Raw genomic sequence first — 14,638 nt, forward strand, 5'->3', positions numbered from 1 at the left:
TGAACACATACAGAAAGAGAAGCAATCTGCCTAGAATAAACAGCTCTGCCCGGTTACCACTTGGGAGAGCTAGCTAAACACACCTGTAAGCCAATCACATAAGGCATACATGTGCAGCTAAACAAAGGATACCAAGAGAACAAAGCAAATTTGTTAATAGAAGTACATTGGAAAAATGTTTAAAACTATATATTCTATCTGAATCATGAAAGACAATTTGGGGTTTTATATCCCTTTAAGCTACCCTGACTATATTGACAACTTCTGTCTATTATCATCTTTTGTTGTAAGACACCATCAGATTTTGCAGGACTTTTTTTTATTTTTTTTATCTCAATAGCCCTTTAAGAGTATTAAGCCAAGAATTTTATTTAATATAAGCCGCATATGCAGACATATATAAGCTTTAAATCTTTTTGTTGTTTTTTTAATTAAATTTCTGTATTAAGTCTAAAAAACAAAAGTGTGTAATTTCAACCTGTGAACTTAAAGGGACATAAAAATGTTTCTTTCATGATTCAGATAGAGAATACAATTTTAATCAATTTTCTAATTTACTTCTATTATCAAATCTGTTTCATTCTCTTGGTATTATTTGTTGAAGGAGCAGCAATGCACTAATGGTTTCTAACTGAACTCATGAGTGAGCCATTCACAATCAGTATATATATGCAGCCACCAATCAACAGCTAGGACCTAGGTTCTCTGCTGCTCATGAACTTGCCTAGATAAACCTTTTAGCAAATGCTAACAAGAGAAGGAAGCAAATTAAATAATAGAAGTAAATTGGAAAGTTGTTTAAAATTGTATTCTCTATCTGAATCATGAAAGAAAAAAATTGGGTTTCATGTCCCTTTAAGCAAAGCAGAGTGTGCTATATCTTTCAAGCTGTTTGCTTTTTGCTAAGTTCTTTTAGAAGTCGTCCTCCTTTTTTAATGGCATCCCATCTAGAAGTAGGTAGTCATCAAAACCATTGCAAACCCCTGTGTATTGCTGGGCTCCAAGTACCTTGATCTGAACATCTCCCAGACCTCCCTTAGCTCATGATAACCCTGTCCATCAGGTTCTCCTATCCAAATAGTTACAAGATTGTTCAAATAATTGCCAAAATAAAGTAGACTTTCTCTTGTTAAGTGTATCCAGTCCACGGATCATCCATTACTTGTGGGATATTCTCCTTCCCAACAGCAAGTTGCAAGAGGATCACCCACAGCAGAGCTGCTATATAGCTCCTCCCCTCACTGCCATACCCAGTCATTCTCTTGCAACTCTCAACTAAGATGGAGGTCGTAAGAGGACTGTGGTGTTTTATACTTAGTTTATATCTTCAATCAAAAGTTTGTTATTTTTAAATGGTACCGGAGTGTACTGTTAATCTCAGGCAGTATTTGGAAGAAGAATCTGCCTGCGTTTTCTATGATCTTAGCAGAAGTAACTAAGATCCTTTGCTGTTCTCACATATTCTGAGGAGTGAGGTAACTTCAGAGGGGGAATAGCGTGCAGGTTTTCCTGTAATAAGGTATGTGTAGTTAAAATATTTTTCTAGGGATGGAATTTGCTAGAAAATGCTGATACCGAAGTAATGTAAGTAAAGCCTAAAATGCAGTGATAGCGACTGGTATCAGGCTTATTAATAGAGATACATACTCTTATAAAAGTGTATTTTAAAACGTTTGCTGGCATGTTTAATCGTTTTTTACATATGTTTGGTGATAAAACTTATTGGGGCCTAGTTTTTTTCCACATGGCTGGCTTGAATTTTGCCTAGAAACAGTTCCCTGAGGCTTCCCACTGTTGTAATATGAGTGGGAGGGGCCTATTTTGGCGTTTTTTTGCACAGCAAAAATTACAGACACAGACATCCAGCTTCTTCCTGCATGATCCAGGACTTCTCTGAAGGGCTCAAAAGGCTTCAAAAGTCGTATTGAGGGAGGTAAAAAGCCACAGTAGAGCTGTGGCAGTTGTTGTGACTGTTTAAAAAACGTTTTTGTCATTTGTTATTCCGTTTTTGGTATTAAGGGGTTAATCATCCATTTGCAAGTGGGTGCAATGCTCTGCTAACTTGTTACATACACTGTAAAAATTTCGTTAGTGTAACTGCCTTTTTTCACTGTTATTTCAAAATTTGGGAAAATTTGTGTTTCTTAAAGGCGCAGTAACGTTTTTTATATTGCTTGTAAACTTGTTTTAAAGTGTTTTCCAAGCTTGCTAGTCACATTGCTAGTCTGTTTAAACATGTCTGACACAGAGGAACCTACTTGTTCATTATGTTTGAAAGCCATGGTGGAGCCCCATAGGAGAATGTGTACTAAATGTATTGATTTCACCTTAAACAGTAAAGATCAGTCTTTATCTATAAAAGAATTATCACCAGAGGGTTCTGTCGAGGGGGAAGTTATGCCGACTAACTCTCCCCACGTGTCAGACCCTTCGCCTCCCGCTCAGGGGACGCACGCTAATATGGCGCCAATTACATCAGGGACGCCCATAGCGATTACCTTGCAGGACATGGCTGCAATCATGAATAATACCCTGTCCGAGGTATTATCTAGATTGCCTGAATTAAGAGGCAAGCGCGATAGCTCTGGGGTTAGGAGAGATACAGAGCGCGCAAATGCTGTTAGAGCCATGTCTGATACTGCGTTACAGTATGCAGAACATGAGGACGGAGAGCTTCAGTCTGTGGGTGACATCTCTGACTCGGGGAAACCTGATTCAGAGATTTCTAAGTTTAAATTTAAGCTTGAGAACCTCCGTGTATTGCTTGGGGAGGTATTAGCTGCTCTGAATGACTGTAACACAGTTGCAATTCCAAAGAAATTGTGTAGGCTGGATAGATACTATGCGGTGCCGGTGTGTACTGACGTTTTTCCTATACCTAAAAGGCTTACAGAAATTATTAGCAAGGAGTGGGATAGACCCGGTGTGCCCTTTTCCCCACCTCCTATATTTAGAAAAATGTTTCCAATAGACGCCACTACACGGGACTTATGGCAGACGGTCCCTAAGGTGGAGGGAGCAGTTTCTACTTTAGCAAAGCATACCACTATCCCGGTTGAGGACAGTTGTGCTTTTTCAGATCCAATGGATAAAAAATTGGAGGGTTACCTTAAGAAAATGTTTATTCAACAAGGTTTTATTTTACAGCCCCTTGCATGCATTGCGCCTGTCACTGCTGCGGCGGCATTCTGGTTTGAGGCCCTGTAAGAGGCCATCCAGACAGCTCCATTAAATGAAATTATTGACAAGCTTAGAACGCTTAAGCTAGCTAACTCATTTGTTTCTGATGCCATTGACTAAACTAACGGCTAAGAATTCCGGATATCGCCATCCAGGCGCGTAGGGCGCTATGGCTTAAATCCTGGTCAGCTGACGTGACTTCAAAGTCTAAATTACTCAACATTCCTTTCAAGGGGCAGACCTTATTCGGGCCTGGCTTGAAGGAAATTATTGCTGACATTACTGGAGGCAAGGGTCATACCCTTCCTCAGGACAGGGCCAAATCAAAGGCCAAACAGTCTAATTTTCGTGCCTTTCGAAATTTCAAGGCAGGAGCAGCATCAACTTCCTCCGTTTCAAAACAAGAGGGAACTGTTGCTCATTCCAGACAGGCCTGGAAACCTAACCAGTCCTGGAACAAGGGCAAGCAGGCCAGAAAGCCTGCTGCTGCCCCCAAGACAGCATGAAGGAACGGCCCCCTATCCGGAAACGGATCTAGTGGGGGCAGACTTTCTCTCTTCGCCCAGGCGTGGGCAAGAGATGTTCAGGATCCCTGGGCGTTGGAGATCATCGCAGGGATATCTTCTGGACTTCAAAGCTTCTCCTCCACAAGGGAGATTTCATCTTTCAAGGTTATCAGCAAACCAGATAAAGAAAGAGGCATTCCTAAGCTGTGTGCAAGACCTCCTAGTAATGGGAGTGATCCATCCAGTTCCGCGGACGGAACAAGGACAGGGATTTTATTCAAATCTGTTTGTGGTTCCCAAGAAAGAGGGAACCTTCAGACCAATCTTGGATCTAAAGATCTTAAACAAATTCCTCAGAGTTCCATCATTCAAAATGGAAACTATTCGGACCATCCTACCCATGATCCAAGAGGGTCAGTACATGACCACAGTGGACTTAAAGGATGCCTACCTTCACATACCGATTCACAAAGATCATCATCGGTTCCTAAGGTTTGCCTTTCTAGACAGGCATTACCAATTTGTAGCTCTTCCCTTCGGGTTGGCCACTGCCCCGAGAATTTTTACAAAGGTTCTGGGCTCACTTCTGGCGGTTCTAAGACCGCGAGGCATAGCGGTGGCTCCGTATCTAGACGACATCCTGATACAGGCCTCAAGCTTTCAAATTGCCAAGTCTCATACAGAGATAGTTCTGGCATTTCTGAGGTTGCATGGGTGGAAAGTGAACGTGGAAAAGAGTTCTCTATCACCACTCACAAGAGTCTCCTTCCTAGGGACTCTTATAGATTCTGTAGAGATGAAAATTTACCTGACTGAGTCCAGGTTATCAAAACTTCTAAATGCTTGCCGTGTCCTTCATTCCATTCCACGCCCGTCAGTGGCTCAGTGCATGGAAGTAATCGGCTTAATGGTAGCGGCAATGGACATAGTGCCATTTGCGCGCCTGCATCTCAGACCGCTGCAATTATGCATGCTAAGTCAGTGGAATGGGGATTACTCAGATTTGTCCCCTCTACTAAATCTGGATCAAGAGACCAGAGATTCTCTTCTCTGGTGGCTTTCTCGGGGTCCATCTGTCCAAGGGTATGACCTTTCGCAGGCCAGATTGGACGATTGTAACAACAGATGCCAGCCTTCTAGGTTGGGGCGCAGTCTGGAACTCCCTGAAGGCTCAGGGATCGTGGACTCAGGAGGAGAAACTCCTCCCAATAAATATTCTGGAGTTGAGAGCAATATTCAAGGCTCTTCTAGATTGGCCTCAGTTAGCAACACTGAGGTTCATCAGATTTCAGTCGGACAACATCACGACTGTGGCTTACATCAACCATCAGGGGGGAACCAGGAGTTCCCTAGCAATGTTAGAAGTCTCAAAGATAATTAGCTGGGCAGAGTCTCACTCTTGCCACCTGTCAGCGATCCACATCCCAGGCGCAGAGATCTGGGAGGCAGATTTTCTAAGTCGTCAGACTTTTCATTCGGGGGAGTGGGAACTCCATCCGGAGGTGTTTGCTCAACTGGTCCATCGTTGGGGCAAACCAGAACTGGATCTCATGGCGTCTCGCCAGAACGCCAAGCTTCCTTGTTACGTATCCAGGTCCAGGGACCTGGGAGCAACGCTGATAGATGCTCTAGCAGCTCCTTGGTTCTTCAACCTGGCCTATGTGTTTCCACCGTTTCCTCTGCTCCCTCGACTGATTGCCAAAATCAAACAGGAGAGAGCATCAGTGATTCTGATAGCGCCTGCGTGGCCACGCAGGACCTGGAATGCAGACCTAGTGGACATGTCATCTCTTCCACCATGGACTCTGCCTCTGAGGCAGGACCTTCTAATACAAGGTCCTTTCAATCATCCAAATCTAATTTCTCTGAGACTGACTGCATGGAGATTGAACGCTTGATTCTATCAAGGCGTGGCTTCTCCGAGTCAGTCATTGATACCTTAATACAGGCTCGGAAGCCTGTCACCAGGAAAATCTACCATAAGATATGGCGTAAATATCTTTATTGGTGTGAATCCAAGAGTTACTCATGGAGTAAGGTTAGGATTCCTAGGATATTGTCCTTTCTCCAAGAGGGTTTGGACAAAGGCTTATCAGCTAGTTCTTTAAAAGGACAGATCTCTGCTCTGTCTATTCTTTTGCACAAGCGTCTGGCAGAAGTTCCAGACGTCTAGGCATTTTGTCAGGCTTTGGTTAGGATTAAGCCTGTGTTTAAAACTGTTGCTCCCCCGTGGAGCTTAAACTTGGTTCTTAAAGTTCTTCAGGGAGTTCCGTTTGAACCCCTTCATTCCATTGATATTAAACTTTTATCTTGGAAAGTTCTGTTTTTGATGGCTATTTCCTCGGCTCGAAGAGTCTCTGAGTTATCTGCCTTACATTGTGATTCTCCTTATCTGATTTTTTATTCAGACAAGGTAGTTCTGCGTACCAAACCTGGGTTTTTACCTAAGGTGGTTTCTAACAGGAATATCAATCAAGAGATTGTTGTTCCATCATTGTGTCCTAATCCTTCTTCAAAGAAGGAACGTCTTTTGCATAATCTGGACGTAGTCCGTGCCTTGGAGTTTTACTTACAGGCTACTAAAGATTTTCGTCAAACATCTGCCCTGTTTGTCGTTTACTCTGGACAGAGGAGAGGTCAAAAAGCTTCGGCAACCTCTCTCTCCTTTTGGCTTCGGAGCATAATACGCTTAGCCTATGAGACTGCTGGACAGCAGCCCCCTGAAAGGATTACAGCTCATTCTACTAGAGCTGTGGCTTCCACCTGGGCCTTTAAAAATGAGGCCTCTGTTGAACAGATTTGCAAGGCTGCAACTTGGTCTTCGCTTCACACCTTTTCAAAATGTTACAAATTTGACACTTTTGCTTCTTCGGAGGCTGTTTTTGGGGGAGAGGTTCTACAGGCAGTGGTTCCTTCCGTTTAAGTTCCTGCCTTGTCCCTCCCATCATCCGTGTACTTTAGCTTTGGTATTGGTATCCCACAAGTAATGGATGATCCGTGGACTGGATACACTTAACAAGAGAAAACATAATTTATGCTTACCTGATAAATTTATTTCTCTTGTAGTGTATCCAGTCCACGGCCCGCCCTGTCCTTTTAAGGCAGGTCTAAATTTTAATTAAACTAGTCACCACTGCACCCTATGGTTTCTCCTTTCTCGTCTTGTTTCGGTCGAATGACTGGATATGGCAGTGAGGGGAGGAGCTATATGTGGGTGATCCTCTTGCAACTTCCTGTTGGGAAGGAGAATATCCCACAAGTAATGGATGATCCGTGGACTGGATACACTACAAGAGAAATAAATTTATCAGGTAAGCATAAATTATGTTTTTCTATAATGCCTGCACCATTCCTTACTTTTAGTAGTTGCCGTTTGAAGATGATTACTTTCAGGTATCACTAGTGCAGTGTTTAAAGGGACATAAAACCCAATATTTTTCTTTCGTTATTCAGACAGAATACAATTTTCAAATTTACTTCTATTACCTAATTTGCTTCATTCTCTTGGTATGCTTTGTTGAAAAGCAGGTATGCACGACTGGGAGCTACCTGAATGTAACATGAGGCTTATATGTGCAGCCACCGATAAACAGCCCCCTGAGCCTACCTAGGTATCCTTTTCAACAAAGGACACAGAGAACAAAACAAATTATATAATAGAATTAAATTGGAAAGTTATTTTAAAATCTCAAGCTCTTTCTGAATCATGAAAGAAAAAAATTGGGTTTCATGTCCCATGATGTATCTGATATCTATACGCATTGCATACGTTAACACACATTCTCTCTCACCTAGGCGGAACCTGAAGGGTTTTCACACTTCCACTTGTATGTTTGCGCTGCTTTTCTGATCAAATGGCGCAAAGAAATCTTGGATGAAGAGGATTTCCAGGTAACTCCATATCTTTGTTTTTGTTTGTGGTAAAACAACTTTATTAATAAAAAAACTTGACAAATTTGTTCAAAGTATTGTAGCAAATACAAGAATTCAGGAACCAGAATGTTTTTCATGATTCAGACAAAAAAGCTATTTCTCCAACATTGGTGTGTCCGGTCCACGGCGTCATCCTTACTTGTGGGATATTCTCTTCCCCAACAGGAAATGGCAAAGAGTCCCAGCAAAGCTGGCCATATAGTCCCTCCTAGGCTCCGCCCACCCCAGTCATTCTCTTTGCCGTTGCACAGGCAACATCTCCACGGAGATGGTTAAGAATTTTTTTGGTGTTTAAATGTAGTTTTTATTCTTCTATCAAGTGTTTGTTATTTTAAAATAGTGCTGGTATGTACTATTTACTCTGAAACAGAAAAGGATGAAGATTTCTGTTTGTAAGAGGAAGATGATTTTAGCAGACAGTAACTAAAATCGATTGCTGTTTCCACATAGGACTGTTGAGATGAAGTAACTTCAGTTGGGGGAAACAGTTAGCAGACTTTTCTGCTTAAGGTATGACTAGCCATATTTCTAACAAGACTGTGTAATGCTGGAAGGCTGTCATTTCCCCTCATGGGGACCGGTAAGCCATTTTCTTAGTCAAACAAACAGAATAAAGGGCTTAATATGGGCTAAAAAACTGGTAGACATTTTTATGGGCTAAATCGATTGCTTTATTTGGGCATATTATTCAGATTTAGGCTAACAATTGGCATTTATAATCTTGGGGAACGCTTATAAAACGGCAGGCACTGTGTTAGACACCTTTTTCAGTCAGGGGGCCTTTCTAGTTATAGACTGAGCCTCATTTTCGCGCCATTAATGCGCAGTTGTTTTTTGAGAGCAGGGCATGCAGATGCATGTGTGAGGATCTAAAAATCACTGAAAAAGCTTCTAGAAGGCGTCATTTGGTATCGTATTCCCCTCTGGGCTTGGTTGGGTCTCAGCAAAGACTATAGCTGGGACTGTATAGGGGTTAAATTTAAAAACGGCTCCGGTTCCGTTATTTTAAGGGTTAAAGCTCTGAAATTTGGCGTGCAATACTTTTAAGGCTTTAAGACACTGTGGTGAAATTTTGGTAATTTTTGAACGATTCCTTCATACTTTTTCACATATTCAGTAATAAAGTGTTTTCTGTTTGAAATTTAAAGAGACAGTAACGGTTTTATTTTAAAAGTTTTTTTGTGCTTTGTTGACAAGTTTAAGCCTGTTTAACATGTCTGTACCTTCAGATAAGCTATGTTCTATATGTATGAAAGCCAATGTGTCTCCCCATTTAAATTTATGTGATAATTGTGCCATAGCGTCCAAACAAAGTAAGGACAGTCCTGCCACAGATAATGATATTGCCCAAGATGATTCCTCAAATGAGGGGAGTAAACATGATACTACATCATCTCCTACTGTGTCTACACCAGTTTTGCCCATGCAGGAGGCCCCTAGTACATCTAGTGCGCCAATACTTATTACCATGCAACAATTAACGGCTGTAATGGATAACTCCATAGCAAATCTTTTATCCAAAATGCCTACTTATCAGAGAAAGCGCGATTGCTCTGTTTTAAACACTGAAGAGCAAGAGGGCGCTGATGATAATTGTTCTGTCATACCCTCACACCAATCTGAAGGGGCCATGAGGGAGGTTTTGTCTGATGGAGAAATCTCAGATTCAGGAAAAATTTCTCATCAAGCTGAACCTGATGTTGTGACATTTAAATTTAAATTAGAACATCTCCGCGCACTGCTTAAGGAGGTGTTATCTACTCTGGATGATTGTGACAACTTGGTCATTCCAGAGAAATTATGCAAGATGGACAGGTTCCTAGAGGTTCCGGTGCCCCCCGACGCTTTTCCTATACCCAAGCGGGTGGCGGACATAGTAAATAAGGAGTGGGAAAAGCCCGGCATACCTTTTGTTCCCCCCCTATATTTAAGAAATTATTTCCTATGGTCGACCCCAGAAAGGACTTATGGCAGACAGTCCCCAAGGTCGAGGGGGCAGTTTCTACTCTAAACAAACGCACTACTATTCCTATCGAAGATAGTTGTGCTTTCAAAGATCCTATGGATAAAAAATTGGAAGGTTTGCTTAAAAAGATTTTTGTACAGCAAGGCTACCTTCTACAACCAATTTCATGCATTGTTCCTGTCACTACGGCAGCGTGGTTCTGGTTCGAGGAACTAGAAAAGTCGCTCAGTAGAGAAACTCCATATGAGGAGGTTATGGACAGAGTTCACGCACTTAAATTGGCTAACTCTTTTATTTTAGATGCCGCTTTGCAATTAGCTAGATTAGCGGCGAAAAATTCAGGGTTTGCTATCGTGGCGCGCAGAGCGCTTTGGCTAAAGTCTTGGTCAGCGGATGTGTCATCCAAGACAAAATTGCTTAACATCCCTTTCAAAGGTAAAACTTTATTTGGACCAGAATTGAAAGAGATTATTTCAGACATCACTGGGGGAAAGGGCCACGCCCTTCCACAGGATAGGTCTTTTAAGGCTAAAAATAAGCCTAATTTTCGTCCCTTTCGCAGAAACGGACCAGCCTCTAATTCTGCATCCTCTAAGCAAGAGGGTAATGCCTCACAACCCAAACCAGCCTGGAAACCAATGCAAGGCTGGAACAAGGGTAAGCAGGCCAAGAAGCCTGCCACTGCTAATAAAACAGCATGAAGGAGTAGCCCCCGATCCGGGACCGGATCTAGTGGGGGGCAGACTCTCTCTCTCTTTGCTCAGGCTTGGGCAAGAGATGTTCAGGATCCTTGGGCGCTAGAAATAGTTTCTCAAGGTTATCTCCTGGAATTCAAGGAACTACCCCCAAGGGGAAGGTTCCGCAAGTCTCACTTATCCTCAAACCAAATAAAGAGACAGGCATTCTTACATTGTGTAGAAGACCTGTTAAAGATGGGAGTGATACACCCAGTTCCAATAAAGGAACAAGGAATGGGATTTTATTCCAATCTGTTCGTAGTTCCCAAAAAAGAGGGAACGTTCAGACCAATTTTGGATTTGAAGATCCTAAACAAATTTCTCAGGGTACCATCGTTCAAAATGGAAACTATTCGAACGATTCTACCCACCATCCAGGAAAGTCAATTTATGACTACCGTGGATCTAAAGGATGCGTACCTACATATTCCTATCCACAAAGAACATCATCAGTTCCTAAGGTTCGCTTTTCTGGACAAGCATTACCAGTTTGTGGCCCTCCCATTCGGATTAGCCACTGCTCCAAGGATTTTCACAAAGGTGCTAGGGTCCCTTCTAGCGGTTCTAAGACCAAGGGGCATTGCAGTAGTACCTTACTTGGACGACATTCTAATACAAGCGTCGTCTCTGTCAAAAGCAAAGGCTCATACGGACATCGTTCTAGCCTTTCTCAGATCTCACGGATGGAAGGTGAACAAAGAAAAAAGTTCTCTGTCCCCGTCAACAAGAGTTCCCTTCTTGGGAACAATAATAGATTACTTAGAAATTAGGATTTTGATGACAGAGGTCAGAAAATCGAAACTTCTAAGCTCTTGTCAAGTGCTTCATTCTGTTCCTCGTCCTTCCATAGCGCAGTGCATGGAAGTAGTAGGATTGATGGTTGCAACAATGGACATAATTCCTTTTGCACGAATTCATCTAAGACCATTACAACTGTGCATGCTCAAACAGTGGAATGGGGTTTATACAGACTTGTCTCCAATGATTCAAGTAGATCAAAAGACCAGAGATTCACTCCGTTGGTGGCTGACCCTGGACCATCTGTCCCAGGGAATGAGCTTTTGCAGGCCAGAGTGGGTCATTGTCACGACCGACGCCAGTCTAGTGGGCTGGGGCGCGGTCTGGGAATCCCTGAAAGTTCAGGGTCTATGGTCTCGGGAAGAGTCTCTTCTCCCAATAAACATTCTGGAACTGAGAGCGATATTCAATGCTCTCAGAGCTTGGCCTCAATTAGCAAAGGCCAAATTCATAAGGTTCCAATCAGACAACATGACGACCGTTGCATATATCAATCATCAGGGGGGAACAAGGAGTTCCCTGGCGATGAAAGAAGTGACCAAAATAATTCAATGGGCGGAGGATCACTCCTGCCACTTGTCTGCAATCCACATCCCAGGAGTGGAAAATTGGGAAGCGGATTTTCTGAGTCGTCAGACATTCCATCCGGGGGAGTGGGAACTCCATCTGGAAATATTTGCCCAAATAACTCAATTATGGGGCATTCCAGACATGGATCTGATGGCGTCTCGTCAGAACTTCAAGGTTCCTTGCTACGGGTCCAGATCCAGGGATCCCAAGGCGACTCTAGTAGATGCACTAGTAGCACCTTGGACCTTCAACCTAGCTTATGTATTCCCACCGTTTCCTCTCATTCCCAGGCTGGTAGCCAGGATCAATCAGGAGAGGGCCTCGGTGATCTTGATAGCTCCTGCGTGGCCACGCAGGACTTGGTATGCAGACCTGGTGAATATGTCATCGGCTCCACCATGGAAGCTACCTTTGAGACAGGACCTTCTTGTTCAGGGTCCATTCGAACATCCAAATCTGGTCTCCCTCCAACTGACGGCTTGGAGATTGAACGCTTGATTCTATCAAAGCGTGGGTTTTCAGATTCTGTTATAGATACTCTGGTTCAGGCCAGAAAACCTGTAACTAGAAAAATTTACCATAAAATATGGAAAAAATATATCTGTTGGTGTGAATCCAAAGGATTCCCATGGAATAAGATAAAAATTCCTAAGATTCTCTCCTTTCTACAAGAAGGTTTGGAGAAAGGATTATCTGCAAGTTCTCTAAAGGGACAGATCTCTGCTTTATCTGTCTTACTACACAAAAGACTGGCAGCTGTGCCAGATGTTCAAGCTTTTGTTCAGGCTCTGGTTAGGATCAAGCCTGTTTACAGACCTTTGACTCCTCCCTGGAGTCTAAATCTAGTTCTTTCAGTTCTTCAAGGGGTTCCGTTTGAACCTTTACATTCCATAGATATTAAGTTACTATCTTGGAAAGTTTTGTTTTTAGTTGCAATTTCTTCTGCTAGAAGAGTTTCAGAGTTATCTGCTCTGCAGTGTTCTCCGCCCTATCTGGTGTTCCATGCAGATAAGGTGGTTTTGCGTACTAAGCCTGGTTTTCTTCCTAAAGTTGTTTCTAACAAAAATATTAACCAGGAGATAGTTGTACCTTCTTTGTGTCCGAATCCAGTTTCAAAGAAGGAACGTTTGTTACACAATTTGGACGTTGTCCGTGCTCTAAAGTTCTATTTAGAGGCTACTAAAGATTTCAGACAAACATCTTCCTTGTTTGTTGTTTATTCTGGTAAAAGGAGAGGTCAAAAAGCGACTTCTACCTCTCTTTCCCTTTGGCTTAAAAGTATTATCCGATTGGCTTATGAGACTGCCGGACGGCAACCTCCTGAAAGAATCACAGCTCACTCCACTAGGGCTGTGGCTTCCACATGGGCCTTCAAGAACGAGGCTTCTGTTGACCAGATATGTAAGGCAGCGACTTGGTCTTCACTGCACACTTTTGCCAAATTTTACAAATTTGATACTTTTGCTTCTTCGGAGGCTATTTTTGGGAGAAAGGTTTTGCAAGCTGTGGTGCCTTCCGTTTAGGTAACCTGATTTGCTCCCTCCCTTCATCCGTGTCCTAAAGCTTTGGTATTGGTTCCCACAAGTAAGGATGACGCCGTGGACCGGACACACCAATGTTGGAGAAAACAGAATTTATGCTTACCTGATAAATTACTTTCTCCAACGGTGTGTCCGGTCCACGGCCCGCCCTGGTTTTTTTTAATCAGGTCTGATGAATTATTTTCTCTAACTACAGTCACCACGGTACAATATGGTTTCTCCTATATATATTTCCTCCTGTCCGTCGGTCGAATGACTGGGGTGGGCGGAACCTAGGAGGGACTATATGGCCAGCTTTGCTGGGACTCTTTGCCATTTCCTGTTGGGGAAGAGAATATCCCACAAGTAAGGATGACGCCGTGGACCGGACACATTTATCAGGTAAGCATAAATTCTGTTTTTTAAAAACTTAGCTTGCCCCTTTGCAATGAATAATTTACTGCAAAGACGTTTAACCATAAGTATCAACAAAGTACAAAGTTTAGGAAGCACTCACAGGATTTCATAGCAAACAGTTACATTTATGAACGTTTCAGGGATCAAATCGTCCCCTTTATCAGAACAAATGCAGTGCAATGTAATGAAATAAATAGCATATTGTAATCACTAACGTGTGTATATCCTTTTGTGTGCAAAGGACTAGTGGAAAGCACACTATGCTTTCCAGTTTGTGTATCACTGTGAGGCCGGAAGTGATGTCACTTCCGGTAAGAATTTCATAACGAAGCAAAGCTTTATATTGTGTGTGGGAAACGGTCTCAAAAGAACAATCAAAAGGCGAAAGCGGACATAGACAATGTGACATATTGTATAACTCCAAAACATCAATAATAATATAAAAAAATATATATTACTGCTCCATACTCTTGAGAACAGATAGTATGCTGATTGGAAATTATTTAAACATAATTTCGGTATAAATAAAGCAGTAACTATATTTTCACGAAACATGCTACATAATGGGACAATTTAGAGAAACATTACTTAGCTTTGTGTAATAATTTGATTTTATAGAAATTAAAATTTTATGTTGTAATATTAAAGGGAAGGCATTGGAGAGGAAGAATAACATTAAGCAAATGGATCAAGCCCCATAGTGTAGTTGTGAAAGAGTACAATGCAGGTCAGCAGCTTTTAAGGCTAATAAGATACTAGCATGTATTAAAAGATGCATTGATGCAAGGGAGGAAAGCATAATTCTGTCACTATATAAATCCCTGGTAAGACCTCACCTAGAGAATAATTATTGTAGATAATTTATATAGGTTAAACTCGATTTTTTTTTTCAACCTCATCTACAATATTACCATGTTAATTTGTTTTTAAAATGTTAAGAATTGGCTGATCTGTTATTCTATAGCAGCACAACAGAAATGTTTTGTAAGCTCAATGAATTGAAGATTGTTT

General features: G+C 42.1%; 1 protein-coding gene across 4 annotated transcripts in view; it reads left to right on the forward strand.

The window, feature by feature from the left end:
• Nucleotides 1-14,638, forward strand: part of TBC1D22B (TBC1 domain family member 22B) — a 49,499-nt gene that overhangs the window by 29,687 nt on the left and 5,174 nt on the right. For all 4 annotated transcript variants that reach the window (XR_008401361.1, XM_053706874.1, XM_053706872.1 and 1 more), the window contains one exon: nt 7,482-7,577. Coding sequence is in view for 3 of the 4 variants with exons in the window: in XM_053706874.1 (XP_053562849.1) it covers nt 7,482-7,577 (96 nt within the window). In the remaining variant the exon portion in view is untranslated. Of the gene's footprint in view, nt 1-7,481; nt 7,578-14,638 lie in introns of those variants that run through there.

The sequence above is a fragment of the Bombina bombina genome, chromosome 3, assembly GCF_027579735.1.
Source record: "Bombina bombina isolate aBomBom1 chromosome 3, aBomBom1.pri, whole genome shotgun sequence".
NCBI lineage: Eukaryota > Metazoa > Chordata > Amphibia > Anura > Bombinatoridae > Bombina > Bombina bombina.